This window comes from Mchenga conophoros, linkage group LG6 (genome assembly GCF_057382185.1).
Source record: "Mchenga conophoros isolate Kocher_MC1m ecotype Shallow Benthic linkage group LG6, M_conophoros_male_GT1.1, whole genome shotgun sequence".
NCBI lineage: Eukaryota > Metazoa > Chordata > Actinopteri > Cichliformes > Cichlidae > Mchenga > Mchenga conophoros.
In genome coordinates this window covers 1,917,455-1,934,964 of record NC_140531.1, presented here as the reverse complement: position 1 = coordinate 1,934,964, position 17,510 = coordinate 1,917,455, and the positions used below count along the sequence as shown (strand labels likewise).

The window sequence follows — 17,510 nt, the reverse complement described above, 5'->3', positions numbered from 1 at the left end:
AAAGATTTACAACCTGAGTGCCCCGCCTCTGATGGCAGCCCGGAGCCTCTCCACCAATCAGCAGGTCGTGCGACTGCTGTCGCTCAGCTCTTCGAGTGACAGCCAATTAGCACCGAATGTGTGAGTAAACAACAAACCAATCAGGCGGCACGGAAGGCGGGCTAACATGTATGCAGAGCACTGACGCTCCATTAGCCCTACTCACCTCTCATCCTCTTCAGACCAGGAATTAAAAATCCAGCAGTTATAAAAACCCTGAAGCAAACAGGTGTCAGATTACAGAGCACATGGAAGAAGCCGAGGGAATTGATTTGTCCTTCATGTGTCTTTCACTATTTATTTCAACAAACAACATTAAACTTGCATAATAAGACAAGAATAAGTCAGTTTGGGTTCAATGTGTTTATTAAAAATATTACAAGCTACTAAACCACACAAAGACAACGGCAGGGTTTAGTCGCTGGAACATGGTTGCTGTTGTACAGATTTGTTTCTTCCTCTTTTCCTTTTCATATAAAACGCTGACGTAAAAAAACCCTGGTTTTGACTGCAGTTTGTTTGTGTCCTCCTCAGAGAGGATATCCACTCCACAAGCTGAAAGACAGAGAACACAATCGTCACTCAGCCAGTGAGCAAAAACAATGAAAGTACACTTGACAGTTCTCCAAGTGTTCCATCCATCAGTGATTGGCTTTGTAAGAAAACCTTAATCATGTTTAACTTGTTTTATGTGACATCTTCAAAATGAAGCTTTTTTATTCAAATCCATTAATATTATGTTATGAAAAATGCTGGCAGCTGCCAGTGCTGCCCTCCAGCCTCCTAGCAGATACGTCTATGGTATAAATGTGAAAATCTTAGGTGATTCTCAAAAAACTGCTGAAACGGACTTTGAAGATCAGGGAGATTCGAACTCATCCGGGATTTTTAGCAGATGCACGTGTATCTCCAGAGCCTACGTCACCTCGTTCTTGAGGTATTGTCCTCATGAAGAGGCTTTTACAGCTGAGGGGCACTTCTCTACATCTCCTTAGAGATAAAAAGAGAACATTTTTAACAAAAGAAACAATGTGACCTTTAATTTGCACACTATGTTTGTGTCTGTTACGAGGTGATGTGTCTGGAACCTGATGGCTTCATGAACCCTTCTGACACAAATCAGCTTTAAGCTGTCAACATCTGGGCTGTCACTCATCCTTCAGTAATGTTTATGACCCATCATGTTGTGGTCTTTTCAAATATTCTGGGGATACAAGTGTGTGTGTGTGGGTGTGTGTGTGTGTGTGTGTGTTACCCCAGGTTGTACTCTGGGTCGGCGTGGGTTTGTAGCAGCAGGTCTCTGATCTCCTCAGGTGGGTTCAGACCATGAAGCTTTGCTCTCTCCCACCTCTGCAGCCTGCTGATACCTGACACAGACACATCAGGATGAATCATTCAGTCACTTCAGTCTGTTTTACTGCTAGCAAAGAACGGACCCAAAACTAACGCAGTGCAGTGAGCATCAGGACAACAGGCGAGCACACACACACCTAGCAGGATTACTACGGCTTACATCACTCTGGTCACTCTGCGTTGCTGTGCTAATATGGCACAAAGCACTTGAACATCCCATTTTCTATTTGCACAATGTACATTTTCAGTTTTTTAATCTAAATGTACTTATTGTTTATAATGTTTTGCACAGTCGAGGATCAGCTCAGGACACGTTTCTGTGTCTGTGCACGTCTGTGGTCCTGCCTACAGACTCGTGGGGCAGTTGTCTTCTGCGGGCGGTCACGTCATTAACTGAAGTTGAGGCGTGGCTGCTTCGATCAGCAGGTGTGGAGGCACAGGTAGTAGTTGCTGTGTGAGTCTGCTCCAGAAAATGGAGTCCCTGAAGTAGACCTCCCCACCATGTTTTTAACTTTGGTGATTGAAATCCAAGAATCCAGTCTAATTAGCACAGATTACATTTAACACAAGCATTTTGTTAACCAAGCATCTTTTTGAAGCCATTCATCCAAATTTGTTTACATCTCACTAGATCAAAGCAACATGGTGGCAGCCAAAATGCTTAAGTTGAGAAACAAATGGACTGGTCTCACATACGGCCTCTCTGCTCCACTTATACAGACGTTTACCACGAGCCTGTCACATAAACTCACATTTTGTTCATGGTTTGTCCAACAGACAGACACACAGTCACACTGCAGTGGATGAATAGTGTGCAACTCCCTGCATGCTGATTCCTGCCTGCCCTGCTGAAACACCAGTGTCTGTCCACAGTGAACCAGGATTTACATTGGTGTGGAGAGAGTGGCGACCAAGAAATGAGCCCTAATCCCAAAACATCTTCAAGCTCGACTGAAATCTGTGGCTGTCAACATGAAAACATGCCTTGTGGAGAAAGGCTTCACAGTCACGGGATTTTTGGACTACCTCCAAATTCTTAACTTCACCTTAAATCAGCAGCTTGAAACTTGGACGCAACTGGGACTTCCAACAGTACAATGGTGCCAAACACACATTACAACTTTGTTTTGGAATATATAAAGCCCTGACCTCAACCCTACTGTAAATTCGTACACTACGCTTAAAACCCAGCTCCGTGCCAGAAAACCAACCAATTCAAATGAACTCAACCAATCCTACCAAGAAGAGTGGTAAAATGCCCAGCCACAATCGTGCCAGCAGGCTGACGATGACTACCAACTGCGTCTGGACGAGGTACGACTTCCTAAGAGAAATTCAACCAAATACTAGCAGGGTGTCCGTATATTTTTACCTGAAATCCCAAATAAATGGAAAACTTGCAGGGCAATAATTTCCAGAGGAGTTAGGGGGGTTATGACCCCCCCAATAATCAGACCCAGCCAATCAAACCCCCCCCCAATAAAATGATGAATTATCTTGCATAAATAGGCTGTTGATTTTCTTTACTCATTTCAGTTATTACCAGGAAAATAGCTGCATGTTTAATTATCTGGGAATTTACCCAGATTTATTTATTTATTCAGACAGAGCTCTTGACCGCCCCAAATGTTCAGCACAAAGTTACACCCATGAAAACTTGTATATCCAATTGTTGTTTTGAAGTTCATTAAAGGTGTAAGCAGTGTAATCATTCCACCTGGAAAAGGAACAGTTCAAAGGAATCAGCCCCAAATGATCATTTCACCTTTGGTCTTAATAAAGGTAAATAAACGTCTGACCACAGCTGCCCTGTTATAGTGATGACTGGGGTATGTCAGCGAGCGTAACAGATAAGGGGGATCGGGGTCATTTCCTGTTAATTAGGCCCATCAGTGTGCATTTTTGACAGGTTGCATGATGCTGCAGCACTAAGGTCTGATTCCACGATATCGCTCATTGTCTCCACTACAATCAGGCAAATTCATTACAAGCTGCAAGGTCAAACGTGTGTGAGTGTTGGACGTGTTTCCTCTCTTTGTTGTGATCGCTGTTGGAGTCGTAGTAAAAAAGTTACTGCACATGTTAACCAGAATCGTAACAGTAATGCAGCACGTTACTTAATTACACCCAGGAGAAAGACATTTGTTACACTACTCACTGCGTTACTTTCATGTTACTCTGTCTCATAATCATCATTTAACAATATAAACCTACAGGCTACCCCACACACCGACACACATCCCTGTCCCAACGAGGACACGCGTGATCGTTCTCTTAGTGTTTAGGTATGAACACAAAGCAAAGCTGGAAAGCAGCACAAAGAGACATTACAGCGACATTACTGTAGAACGCTGCAGACGACGGCTCACTTCATCACAGGGCCGGGCTTCACTCCGCTTTAACATCACTCTGGGTTCTTGGCTAGCTTAGCGTTAGCATCCTGTCTGTGCAGGTGTTAACACCATGGTGCAGCTGATTCTGTCCAGGAGCAGTCTCCATTGTAGCATGGCACTCTCATCCTTTTGTGCAGTACAAATCGACACAGCCCCCACCGCAGGCCGAGCCATTATTCTCCTGCGAATCAAAACCAGCTGATCGCAGCGAGAGCGCAAGAAGCGATAAATGGGATCAGCTAACGATTCCAAGGAGCTGGACTGCTTCTCAATCTACCACAGCATGAATCTTACCTGTGCAGGGCCCAAAACTCCAGTCGAGGTCAAACTGTCGGAGCTTCTCCAGTTCCTCCTCTCTAACTCGGTCAGCCTCTGCTCACAGGAAGAAAGGGTCATGTGACAACAACACTCACATTAACATCAGGGTAAATATACTGGATGGATCTGCAATTTGGAACTTTCATAGAACACTCGTGCAGCAGGTTTTTGGACATGTTTAGACAGACAGGTAGATGTTCATGTGAGGGCAGTAAGCAAGCACTAAACTGATGAACCGAGGGTCACCGAGGGTCAGCATGAGATACATAATGACTATTTTTATTTGTGAATCATGGAAAGCTGCGTTTGCAGGGAATCTGTTTACAGTGACACCACAAAGAGTGCTGCTCTTCACCTTTCTGTGGGGAAGGAGGAGGAGTTGGGCTCTTCTCTCGCTTCCCTCCTTTTCTGGATCTCTTCACCACTTTGAACGAGTCCGTGATAAGTCTGCGCTTGGTTGTCATGGTGACCGATCCACAGCAGAAACACACCTGTGCAATGGGTTTTTGTTAAAAAGATGGAAGATTTCACATAAGAAACTCTCCTGCGAGCTCACCATCACTCCCTGATGTGATAAGGGCCGCCAAAGTGACGCGTTCAACTGCCAGTCAGCTATCGAGCAACATTTTCTTCAAATGAAAAAGAAAACGCTCGAGCCTAATGACTGAATCCTATATCTATTCACAACCTAAGAGTCGTGTTAGTAGCTGCTGCCTCATCACGCTCACCTTTTGTGTCTAAAAGTCTTTTCAGGTTTTTCCAAAGCTGATTGTTGGTATTTAAGCAGTTGTAAACGAGTTCTTGGCCCATCATTTGTGAAACGTTTCTCTCATGAATGACATCAAGCTATTTGTAGACAGAAAGAACATCTCTGTCACGAGGTAGAAGCTCTGATCAGTTCTTGGCTATCCAACGTCTATATAGCTGAATTTATGTAAATGTAAATATTTATATTGTAAGTGGTCAGTAAGGACTCACTGATTATAATTATACCTGCAAACAGCTCATTCTTTATTACCACTGTTTCAATCAGGAATAATTACGCAGTAATAGCGAGTCACAAGATAAAACGGTTTAACCCACAGTTAGTGGGTGTATCACGGCTCACGTGTGTAATATGCCACATGTAAGCTTACATGTTGTATTAGCATGAAGCTGCAAAACCGACCGTTGATTTTTCTAAAACACATGAAGGCGATTATAAGCAAGCTCGTTAGTTTGGCCTTTGCCTCTAAATTCGACCGAAAAAGTGAACAATAATGATAATAATCATAATCATAACAATGACTCGTGTAGTTTTTGAACGCCTCTGACGTCACGCCCATGCAGTGACGTGTTGTGAAAAGTAGAAACGGGGACCACAGGTACGCCGCACAGGACTCACGCATTGACCAGCTATTACAGGTTTACTACCACCTGCCGATGACATCACTCCGTTTAGTTTCAGACCACTTCACTGATTTCAAGAACACGGAAGAGTCACAGTGTCCCTACTTTTCCACATCCACGGGCGCAGGAAATACGGTTCGCCGTGAAAAACACGTTCGTGTTTCACCGTCAATCTAAGGTCCAGCTTCACGTTTTAGCCGCACATCCTTCTGTGACCCAGCCTATTTATTTACGTGCGCTGTGATGGACATTTGTTTTGGTCTGTATCTTTTCACTTAGCCTAATAAATCATGTTGAGCTGTAGAGTGTACCCTGGCCTTCTCCTGTGACACGTCGTGTGTTTGGGCGGCCCCTGTCAGCCCCACAGAGGCAGGAAGACCCGAGTGTCCTTTGAACTTACCTTGTTGTTTAAGCGATAACAGCTGTTTGAAACAGATCAGCGCTTTCTCTTCTCTCAGGCTGCAGCACTTTCTTCTTCTCCCATCGTCACTGCGCTACACTGAGCCGGGGTCACTCCTTTGCTGCCACCTGTTGTTTGCTCTGCGTACTGCAGATCAGTGTGTTAAAGCGATGGGAATTCCGGATCTATTTAGAGAACCGGCTCGTTCGGCTCAGTTCACTACAAAGAGTCGACTCTCTCTCTCTCTCTCTCTCTCTCTCTCTCTCTCTCTCTCTCTCTCTATATATATATATATATATATATATATATATATATATATATATATATATATATATATATATATAAAGCTCTGACTTGTATTATGAGTATGATCCACATCAGCCAGGCCGCTTTGCTAGCTAAAACACTGGTGTCGGCACATAAGAACGCTGTCATAGCCTGTCAACAACGTTGATTAGCTGCGTATATACGAATGTGAATCGCATCATTGGCTGGACTATGGGATAAGGTGGCATCGTTCTAATCCCATACAGGAGCAGCCAGTCACTTACTGATTAACACTGCAAAACAGAATTATTGAAGTTTTAATTTAATTTCAATTCAGGTTAGATTTTTCTTGTGCGCAAAGCAGATTTTCTGTGCGCAGAGACCGTGCCAGCAGTGCGCAATTGCGTACGTGCGCAGCTTAGAGGGAACATTGCTCCCAACCAGGGTTTTAATATTTTTGCATTTTTCATTAGTTTTTATTTTTATTTAGTTTTGACTTCAGATTTTCAATTTTATATCAGTTTTAATTAGTTTTTACCAATTGTTTGCTAGTTTAGTTTAGTTTTTATTTTTTTGAAAATCCTTAGTTTCAGTTTAGTTTTGATTAGTTTCAGTTATAGTTTTAGTTGTGTTTGCAATAATTAAGTGTAACAAAATCCCAGTTTCATCATATCAGTCATGCTCTTCTGCTTATCCTTGGGTATGTTACTATTCCAGCTACCATACCCTACACCCTGGACAGGTTGCCTGTCTGTCGCAGGGCTAACACGCAGAGACAGACAACTCACATTCCCACCTATGGGTTCTTTAAATAAATAAATAAAGGCAGATGAACAACCATTGATACCAGGCAACTATAAAATGTATATCTTGGCCCCAATGAGACTATTAACTCTTGCAGCACCAGGTGTTCGTAATTTTGGTTCAAGTGAATTGATAAACTTTTTGAAGGCAATTGACTCACACAGTTATGTAGATGTCCCCGTCCTGTTGTCTCGGGATGCATCACGCTGCCTTGCCTGGGGTTAGCTTCTGTTTCTGGGGATGAGGGTTGAGTGTGCTCCCTTACCTTCTCAAGGTAAGCTAGGTTAGCCTTCTTGTGTGAGCTTTTCAAGTGCACTTTAAGGTTTGTGGGATTTTTTTCCCTTTAGAAATGTTCCTCATAATTTGTCTCTTTCCACTACAAGACACTTGCTTTATCCAAAACACAGTCATATTCAAAGTAATCCCAAATTGGACTCTGGCGCTTTCTCCCGACTTTTCCTGACATGATTCTGCGCGTGGACGGAGCAGCAACACAGACGACTCGACTAACGTGCTGCCACCTGCTGGCACAATGAGACAGCAAGAAAAAAATCTGGAAACTAAACTTCATTTTCACCCTTGACTATTGTAGGACACGCACACATCAATGAAAACTAAACACATTTTTGCTATAAATTCAGTTAACTTTAGTTAGTTTTGTGAACACTCATTACAGTTTTAGTTAGTTTTCCTTTTTTTGTTTTTATTTTTATTTCCGTTAACGAAAATGTTTTTCACTTCTAGTTTTCGTTATTTCGTTAGTTTTCGTTAACGTTAATAACCTTGCTCCCAACCGACTCTTCGGGTTGTTTTGTTGCTATCATTAATTTATTATCAACAACAGTATACAATTCTAATTACTAATGTAAAAAAAAAAAAAACCTTGTGGTTTTATTGTTTATACATGAATACATGCGGTGGCCCCTAGAGACAAAGCACATACAAACTCCAAAACATGTACAAATTCTAAAGCACAAACAGAGCTACCTAGATCACTTAAATTACACAATTGAAAGCATATGTGTATTGTTTGTGTATTTATACACAAACACTCATATATATATTCAAATAATTTTAAAAAAAAGTTCATTTACCTGTTACTACCACACACCAAATCCGGCCATTGGTACTTCCTGGCTTGTGTTGGCACTAGGTAACAAAAGCTCACCACTGCGCCCGAGCATCCTGGAGCACTTCTGTTGTGTTTTGGAGTTTGTACGTGTTTTTCAACTTTGTATGTGCTTTGTCTCTAGGGTACCGTAAATATACTTTTATTTATTCACTCCACATAAAATGTAATAAATAAATCATATAATACAAAAACTATTTACATTTCAACTTTTAACTATTTAAATTTTCAGCTTTTTCCTTTTAAATAAATTTAAAGTGAAACAACACAAAACACTGCAAACCACAACACAATTAAATATAAATTAAAATATGAAAACAAAAAGAAGATGCACATTCTCTGTCATATGGACCTGCATGAATAAACTTTCTGAATCCTTTATCATCTGCAACTGAAAATAGTTGTGGATGATTACTATACCTTTCTAATGTAACATTGTTGTCCCTGGCTCTCTCTCTCTCCCTCCCTCCCGCTCTGTTCCTGTGCTACTGCAAGTGTAACTACCGCCCCTCCCCCCTCTTCCCAACACAAAGCACAAGGCTCGCATGCAGAGCGAAGCAGAAAAAAGTGCGAGAGAGAGAGAGAGAGAGAGAGGGAGAGACAGAGAAAAAAACATGGCTCCCAATAAGGCTCGCATCATTCACTTCAAAGAGCCGGCTCTAAGAGCCGTTTCGTTTAGACCAACACATCACAAGTTTTCCGCTGTATCCATGCAGGGTACGTGTTTCCGGCTACTGTGGAGGTCGCAATATGGCGCTCCACAGTGGCTGCAGCCAGACCCTTATCAAAAAAAGTGTGAGAGAGAGGGTGAGAGAAAGAAAAAAATACATGGCTCCCAATAAGGAACCGACTCGCGTCATTCACTTCAAAGAGTCGGCTCTAGTATCCGTTTCGTTTGCGACCGACACATCACTAGCGTGTTAAGAGTACACTTGTAAATATGATCAAATCTTTGTTTCACTCAGTTTATCTGGGAGAAGAAATCCATTATACCAGATTTAGCTACCTCATTTCCATCTGCAGTCTCCGGGCAGGTCAAGCAACAAATATAAATACACAAAATTACAATATATGGCCCGTATTTGTATAATATAAAGAAATCAGTTATATGAACAGAAATGGGATTGACACTTCCAACATAATACCGCAGACAGCCCAGTTAAAACCACTTTAAAACCACATAGACTGTAATGCAGCCCCATGTATCAATTACTATTTGGTTAAAGGCTGAGCAGACCAACTGGCAGGGATCCTCACCAGGCTGTCCACCCTCTCCCTCACTCATGCCACCGTTCCCACCTGTGTGAAGGCCTTCACCATCATTCTCACCCCTAAAAAGACTGGCATAGACGGCCTTATTAACTAAAGACCTATAGCCCTCACGTCTGTAGTCAGGAAGTGTTTTGAGCGGATAGTGTCTTAGCACATCAGAGACTGCCTACCTACTGCCTCCCTCAACCCCACAGATTTCATTCAGCAGACAGATGCCTCTGGAGTAGGCACAGGAGCAGTACTGCTGCAGGAGAGAGAGTCTCGATAATCCACTGTGGAAAAGGAGTGTCTTGCAATGAAGTGGGTGGTGGAGTCACTGAGACACTATCCCCTAAGCAGACATTTCATCCCGGAGACAGACCACAGCCCTCCAGTGTCTACACAAGATGAAAGAGACCAACATGCATGTTGCAACCCTACGATTTCACAGCATTAATAAAACAAGGAAACACATTTGTGGGCTAGTGATTCCTTATTATGTTCATTAGGTAGTATTTGATTCACTGCTCGTGCAAGTTGAAGAGACAGGGGGACTGGCCATCCTACCTGTGTCAGGAAAAAGAACCTGAGTTAGAGCTGATAGAGCGGATCTTGCAGAGTCATGTGAGAAAGAGTGGAATAAAAGAAAGCTTATTCGGGTCCCTGATTAAACAAAAAGACAGATTTGGAAAGTCGAGTAAAGCTTTCAGAAATGATAAATATCCTTCAAAAGTTCTTTGACTAAAATCTCTGAGCCAGTGTTGTGGGAAAGGCAATTGTCAGTCTCAGTGAGCTTTGTCTCTGTTTCTGCTAACTCTGGTTAAAAGTGCCACAAAAAAGCTTCCAAATGAATATGAACATTTATTCAGACACTGAACTGGTCTCATCAATCTTTCATTCAGAGCCCTAACTGCACTGATTATAGGGGTGTGGTATAATCTAGGAATAACTTTAAGAATAATTCTTATCATCATAATCAGAATTTTCATAATTTCTTTGCTCCGTTGGGAAACTCACCAATTCCAGATGTCATCACATCAATGAAAAACAAAAGACTGGACTTAAGTCCTTATTTGGACCCCCATTAGCTCCAAGACTGATTACAATGTTTCCAGTGCTTCAGTCACATGGAAGCATGGAAGTGATGTTTTCAATGAAAATGATAGTTCTGGTGTTGAGCATTAAGCTAATGAAAGCAGCAACCTCTCACTGTCTCTGAGCATAAATCAGAAAATCAATACAAATCTGTTCTGTGGTATTTACTGCTCTGCGCCTGTAATCCATCCAGCCTGACACATCACTTACACATAATCTCATCTAAGGTGCAGAAGAGAGAAGTGCTGTCTCTCCTTTGTGGCTTATACAGTAAAATGCAGGAAAAACATGTGAGAGACACATTCTGTGGAAATGAATGTTGAGTTTTTTGTGCCATGATGTAATAATGAGCTTCACAGCTTAAAGTGGAACCAGGCTCTGTCTGTGCTGTCCGTGCTTTTAGCGATGTTGCTCCCTTTTCTCTTTGTGTAATACTACACCGTTGCTTAGCACATCTTCTTGATTTTTTATATATGTATGCATATGCTCAAACTAAATGATCAATCAGTATGTGCACTGTTGGCTCTTTAGAGGGCTGCATGCAAGGCTCTCTGCTTTGGTTGCACACCCATAATCCTTCACTCTGCCTAACCCAAGTCAGATCCCAATGGACACAATTATGGTGCCATGAAGTCCACTGTAGGTGGGACAAACCAAAGAGCATGATCATAAGCCTTCTCCAAATTTACACATTTAGAGTAATTGGGTAGACTGCCTCATTTTTATGGCTGTCAAACATAAAGAGATAATAGTAAACCTTAACACGGTTATTTTAAGTGTAGGAAATGCACATTTGTTTTTTCCTGTTTACACCAACAATCCTCTCAAAGATGTAAATGGACTGATTCTCATATCAGTACTCAGAGCACTCTTCCCACGCAGAGCTGCGTTGAATCTAATGTTCAAACACTAACACAGGACCTCCCCTATCCCGAGCTACAGCCACCTCGTGTGAAATCCTTTGACCCTTTTAGACAGTTTGGACATAAGGGATGAGCAATCACTATATGATCAGATAACCATGAGAAACACAAAGAGATTCTGTCAGTATAAAGTTATCAAAGACAATATTTTATGCTCGTGACTAAATAACAGTACAGTATTCTCAGGTTTAATCTGCATAATGGATGAGGGTTGAAGTTCTGCTAGTAATTGTGACGGGTTCCAGTTATAGACTCCAGGAAATTAGTCTAATATCCATGAAGTCAGGAATACATGGACATGTGGGTGTGACTGTGCACTTGCATCAGAAATTCAAAGGTCGTCCGCCTGACTGGAAACGAAGCAGCTTTCTACAGTTTTTCTTTGACATTTGTGTAAACCACCTCTCCATCCACATCGTGATCTTTTTGATCTTTTTATAACCAGTCGCTCAGCCCCACGACGCTCTACACTAATTCAGCCTTCAGTGCTTCTGCAGCTTTTTGCTTCGTGTCCAGTGTCAGACCATTATCGACTCCTAGTAAGTGACTGCTTTGTAATGGAGGCATTCAGTGAGTTTCAATGGCATTACATAAGCAGCTATTAAATTAGTGGGAAATACTATCTCCTGGATGTGGTTTGTGGTGTGTATCTGGATGTGGAGACTGATCCACAAGCTTGAAAGTAGCCTCTCATACAAAATGACTTCTGCTCTCTTCGCTTTGGTGAGCCTTTGACATAATGGACATCACAAACCTTGCATTGTTAAATATTTATTAGGGAATTAGTCAGTGCTGTCCTGCACTGGCTCTGTAAGTGAAGTCATATTATGAAGTTGAAATGATTCAGTTTGCATTCGATGTTTTCGTGGTTAGGGTACGGTGCCAGCTATGAGAGTGTGTAATAAACAGCCATCAGCATGTTAAAGCTTTACAGTCAATGATGCAAACAGAAATAAATCAGCTGTTGTATTTTGTTGTATTTCCATTCTTTTCATTTTCTTTGTTGTAAAGCACTTTGTGATTTTTATCTGCGAAAAGCGCTATATAAAAAAATTTTACTTACTGACTGACTGCAACTGTTTGAAAGGAAAATAGGCCCCTTTCTAACAGTTTTAAACTGGTTTACTTGCACTGGTTTCCAGTAAATAGGTGTGTTAGTAATAACAGGCTTTACTCATCTGGTTTCCCTGTTTGTACGTCTTGGTCTCAATGTTAGCTACTTCTGGTTTTATTTAATGATGATAATGTACACTTTATTGATCCCCGTGGGGAAATTCCTCTCTGCATTTAACCCATTCACTCAGTGAAGCAGTGGGCAGCCTTTGGGTGCCCAGGGAGCGGTGTGTAGGGACGTTACCTTGCTCAGGGGTACCTCAGCTAGTTTATATTGTCTCTTCTCTCTGGGTACTCTGGCTTCTTTCCACAGTCCAAAGACATGGAGTCCATGGTGTTAGGTTAATTAGTGATTCTAAATTGTCCATGGGCGTGATGTGACTGCGAACGGTTGCCTGTCTCTCTTTGTTACCCTATCACTCAGAAAAATTATGGTTCTTAAATGGTTCTTCAGATGTCTTCATGGTTCTTTAAAGAACCATCATACGTCAAAGAACCTTTTTATTTTGTGGATGGTTCTTCAGCTATTACAAATGGTTCTTTAAAGAACAAAAGGTTCTTCATCCTTAGCAATCTAAGTTTGATGGTGTAAATGGCATAAATATTTAGGTAGGGGTGGGGGGGGGGGGGGGGGGGCACACACACACACACACCCCTAACCCCGCAAACCCATTATGAATATGGTGAGTTAACAAACAGTAGACACAATACACACATTCAAATACTGTACTTTAGTTTTAAATTTTAATAAGGTATTACTATTTTCTACTCCAAGGCATTACTTTTGAGATTATTATATATTTTTGAAAATATAGCATAATATCCTTGAATCGCTACCTTATCGTGGTGGAGGGGTTTGTGTGTCCCAGGGATCCCAGGGGCTATGTTGTCTGGGGGCTTTTGCCCCCTGGTAGGGTCTCCCATGGCAAATTGGTCCTGGGTGAGGGACCAGACAAAGAGCGACCATATGTTCTGGACACTTGGGTAAAGAGAGGGGCTGAGCTGTCAACTGATCACCACCTGGTGGTGAGTTGGATCAGGTGGCGGGGGAGGACGCTGGACAGACCTGGTGCACCTAAACGCGTAGTGAGGGTGTGCTGGGAACGTCGAGCAGAGGCCCCAGTCTGCGAGATCTTCAACGCACACCTCCGGCAGAGCTTCAACAGCATTCCGAGGGAGACTGGGGACATTGAGTCCAAATGGACCATGTTCAGCGTCTCCATTGCCGAAGCTGCTGCATTGAGCTGCGGCCGCAAGGTGGTTGGTGCCTGCCGTGGTGGTAATCCCCGAACCAAATGGTGGACACCAGAGGTGAAGGGAGCCACCAGGCTGAAGTAGGAGTCCTATCGCGCTTGGTTAGCCCGTGGGACTCCGGGGGCAGCCGACAGGTATTGACAGGCCAAGCGGAATGTGGCTCGGGCAGTGGCTGAAGCAAAAACTCGGGTGTGGGAGGAGTTCGGAGAGGCCATGGAAAAAGACTTTCGGACTGGCTCGAAGAGATTCTGGCAAACCGTCAGGCGTCTCAGGAGAGGAAAGCGGTGCTCTACCTGCACTGTGTATAGTGCTGGCGGAGCGCTGTTCATAATTTTTATGGACAGGATTTCTAGGCGCAGCCAAGTGGCGGAGGGCTTTCACTTTGGTGGCCTCAGAATCTCATCTCTGATTTTTGCGGATGATGTGGTTCTGTTGGCTTCATCGGGTGAGGGACTCCAGCTCGCACTGGAACGGTTCGCAGCCGAGTGTGAAGCAGCGGGAATGAGGATCAGCACCTCCAAATCTGAGGCCATGGTTCTCAGCCGGAAAAGGGTGGAGTGCCCACTCCGGGTCGGGGATGAGTTCCTGCCCCAAGTGGAGGAGTTCAAGTATCTCGGGGTCTTGTTCGCGAGTGATGGGAGAAGGGAGCCGGAGATCAACAGACGGATTGGGGCTGCAGCTGCAGTAATGCAGACGCTGCACCGGTCCGTCGTGGTGAAGAGGGAGCTGAGTGTAAAAGCGAAGCTCTCAATTTACCGGTCGATCTACGTCCCTACCCTCACCTATGGCCACAAGCTGTGGGTAGTGACCGAAAGAACGAGATCGCGGATACAAGCGGCAGAAATGAGCTTCCTCCGAAGGGTGGCTGGCCTCTCCCTTAGAGATAGGGTGAGAAGTTCGGCCATCCGGGAGGGGCTCAGAGTAGAGCAGCTGCTGCTCCACATCGAAAGGAGCCAGCTGAGGTGGTTCGGGCATCTGACAAGGATGCCCCCTGGGCGCCTCCTGGGTGAGCTGTTGCAGGCATGTCCCACCCGGGGGAGGCCCCGGGGCAGACCCAGGACACGCTGGAGAGATTATATCTCTCGGCTGGCCTGGGAACGCCTTGGTGTTCCCCCGGATAAGCTGGAGGTGGTGGCTGGGGAGAGGGAGGTCTGGGCCTCTTTGCTTAGGCTGCTGCCCCGGTGACCCGGCCTCGGATAAAGCGGATGAAGATGGATGGATGGATGGATAGCATAATGATAATACTAGTTATTGTAAACTTCACGTACATAACCTAATGTCAGCTAGACCGAAATTAAAATTTAATATATTGTTAAAGTCACTAAAATGGCGCCTGAAGCCTGTTGTGGCGTGAGCTCTGTGTCTGCTCTAGAAACTCTGAAATTCTGTAGATCTGAGCCGTACATTAAATACTCACATGAACCTGCACTTTGAATTCTGTATGAGCTGTATAAAATACAGCTATGCATAAGTGTTTTGAATGAATAATTAGATTAGATAACTCTTTATTGTCTAATATAGAAATGAATAGAAATGTGACATGAGAAGGTGTGTCTTTGACTGTACCTGCATAACTTATTTTTGGACTAGTTGGCAAGTTATGCTCTGGTCATTTGATGTTTCCAAGCTAATGTTCTTTTGTAATATAGTTAAATTTTCTTTGTATATTTCATTTATCCACCATCATACATCATACATACAAGCTAAGAAGAGGTCGTTATACTAACAAGAGGTATCAACGCTGGGCCAAAGTTCAGCACATGGTTAAAGTTTGTAATCCAGCCAGGGTGTAAATATCACTCAGCAGCCAGAGCTGAAGCAGGTAGCATCAACACATAAATCTACTCTACCCGGCTTAAATCACAAGAGCACCTCTGACCAAAAAGCTGTAGATTTTTCTTGTTTGCACAAATTAATCCAGAGTCACATTAATTGTGTTCACAGCTCCAACAAAATGAGGAAGAGGAGGGGGAGAAACACAATTAGGTTGAATTACAATTGTATGGAAGCTGAGGACAAGGAGAAGGAAGCTTAGGATGAGGAGGAAGAGAAGCAGCAGGAGCATCTTTAGGGATCCCTATGATGTCATTGAGGTTTGTTTCATTAATATGGTCCTCTCACAAAGAGAGATGACTTGTTTTAGTTCACCTACTTCCTGTATTTAATAGTGATGTGCAAAATGTTGTGAAAAACCATAGAGCAGGCACGTATAGTGCATCTGCAGGTAAATGAACATCAAATCTCTAAGACAGACTGAAATCTGTATATTTATCACCCTTATGATAAAACCCATGTCAGCCATTGGTTTATGGACTTTGTATTTTGAAGCCTCAACATTTGCTTTATTGCTGTTGCTATGTTGGGACCATATTAGGATGAGGGATCAGAATCTGGAGTCATGCACACTATTGTTTCATTTAGTGTGTATCCATAAGATTCGTACAGCAGCTCCAAGTTGTGCCTTGAAAACAGGAAAGTCGTCTGCATAGAGGAGAACTGTAATAGCAGGCTTGTACAAAGTGAGGCTTTGTGCACTCGTTTTACTTCTGTCACCCTGTTTTGATGCAGAATTCATTTGAAATCAGGCAAGAACTGGACTTATTTTTTTATGTGTTCTTGTGAATTGATTGTGTATCGCATATGTTTGATTTGACTTTCTGCAAGGCAACAGTCGTCCGCTGGCCAAAAAAGTTTTCCAAATACCTCCACGTGATCAAGCCTGGATTTAGAAAAGAATAGCAAAAAACATCTGCACCTCCTGCTTCAGATGCAATTTGTGTTTCTGTGTTCAGAGGCAGCGGCGAGAGGGGAGATCTCGGCTCATCCAGCTGGAGAGCCTGACCAGGAGGAGTCGAACATTAACTCAGCTCTTCCAGGGCACCCTGCAGACTCGGCTGTTGGCATCGGCGAGGGATGACGTGAACGCCAAACTGGAGTCCATCACAGGTCAACTGCAGGTATGCGAGTCAGACCTTCTGAGGAGGGTTTCACTTTTCTCTCTTCTTTATAATTGACTCTTTTCTCTCTCTTTCAGCTCCTTGTCTCAGAGTGGGAGGGATTTGAAGCACAAAGGGAGGAACTTGTCGTTTGGTTGGCTGATATGGATGTCCGCCTGAGTGAGGTTGACCAGCTGACAGGAAACACCTGTGAAAAACTGAAACAACTGCAGGTGTGGGCTTGTTTTGATATGACATATATTTGATATGATACATACGTCAGAGACATTGTCCTAAACTGGACTAACAAAGGACCATGAGTACAACATGAAACGTACATTACATAGCATAAGGCTGAAGTTCATTGATCATTTTAATCATAAACTTGTTGTTGAAATGTTTTTACTGAACATGCAAACATCTGCTGATGAAAATGTGTTGATTTATTGGTCTGTTATGAAGCTATTGCTATTTCTAATGTGTTTTTATCACTTTCTGATGTTTTATTAATTAAACAATATATGCATTAATTGTTGTGTTATCTGTAGATATAGTATTTATATATATTTATTTATAGTATAGCAAATATATTTAATTATTACTGTTTAAAACACTAATATGTGACATGTATTAGTAGTGATGTTGTGCTGAGGGTTAAAATGCCTTTTTGTCTTTTGGTAACTGCAAAATGACAATAAACCATTAATATGTCTATGCTGTGCTCGTATTTATTTTTACCCTACTCAAATTCAATTTATGATACATTTTATTTTGAAAGATTTAAAATGTTTTTTAAAGAACCATTTGAAGGATCTTTTTAAAAATGGTCCCCACTGTCTTCCTGTC

General features: G+C 42.7%; 1 protein-coding gene across 1 annotated transcript; it reads right to left on the bottom strand.

The window, feature by feature from the left end:
* Positions 1–387: 387 nt before the first annotated feature.
* Positions 388–6,037, bottom strand: pold4 (DNA polymerase delta 4, accessory subunit). Its single transcript, XM_085275798.1, has 5 exons — positions 5,893–6,037; positions 4,459–4,594; positions 4,080–4,157; positions 1,295–1,406; positions 388–594 (listed from the first exon to the last, which is right to left on the bottom strand). The coding sequence occupies exons 2-5, from the start codon at positions 4,565–4,567 to the stop codon at positions 570–572; spliced, it is 324 nt and encodes a 107-aa protein (XP_085131924.1). The 5' UTR covers positions 4,568–4,594; positions 5,893–6,037; the 3' UTR covers positions 388–569.
* Positions 6,038–17,510: the final 11,473 nt, after the last annotated feature.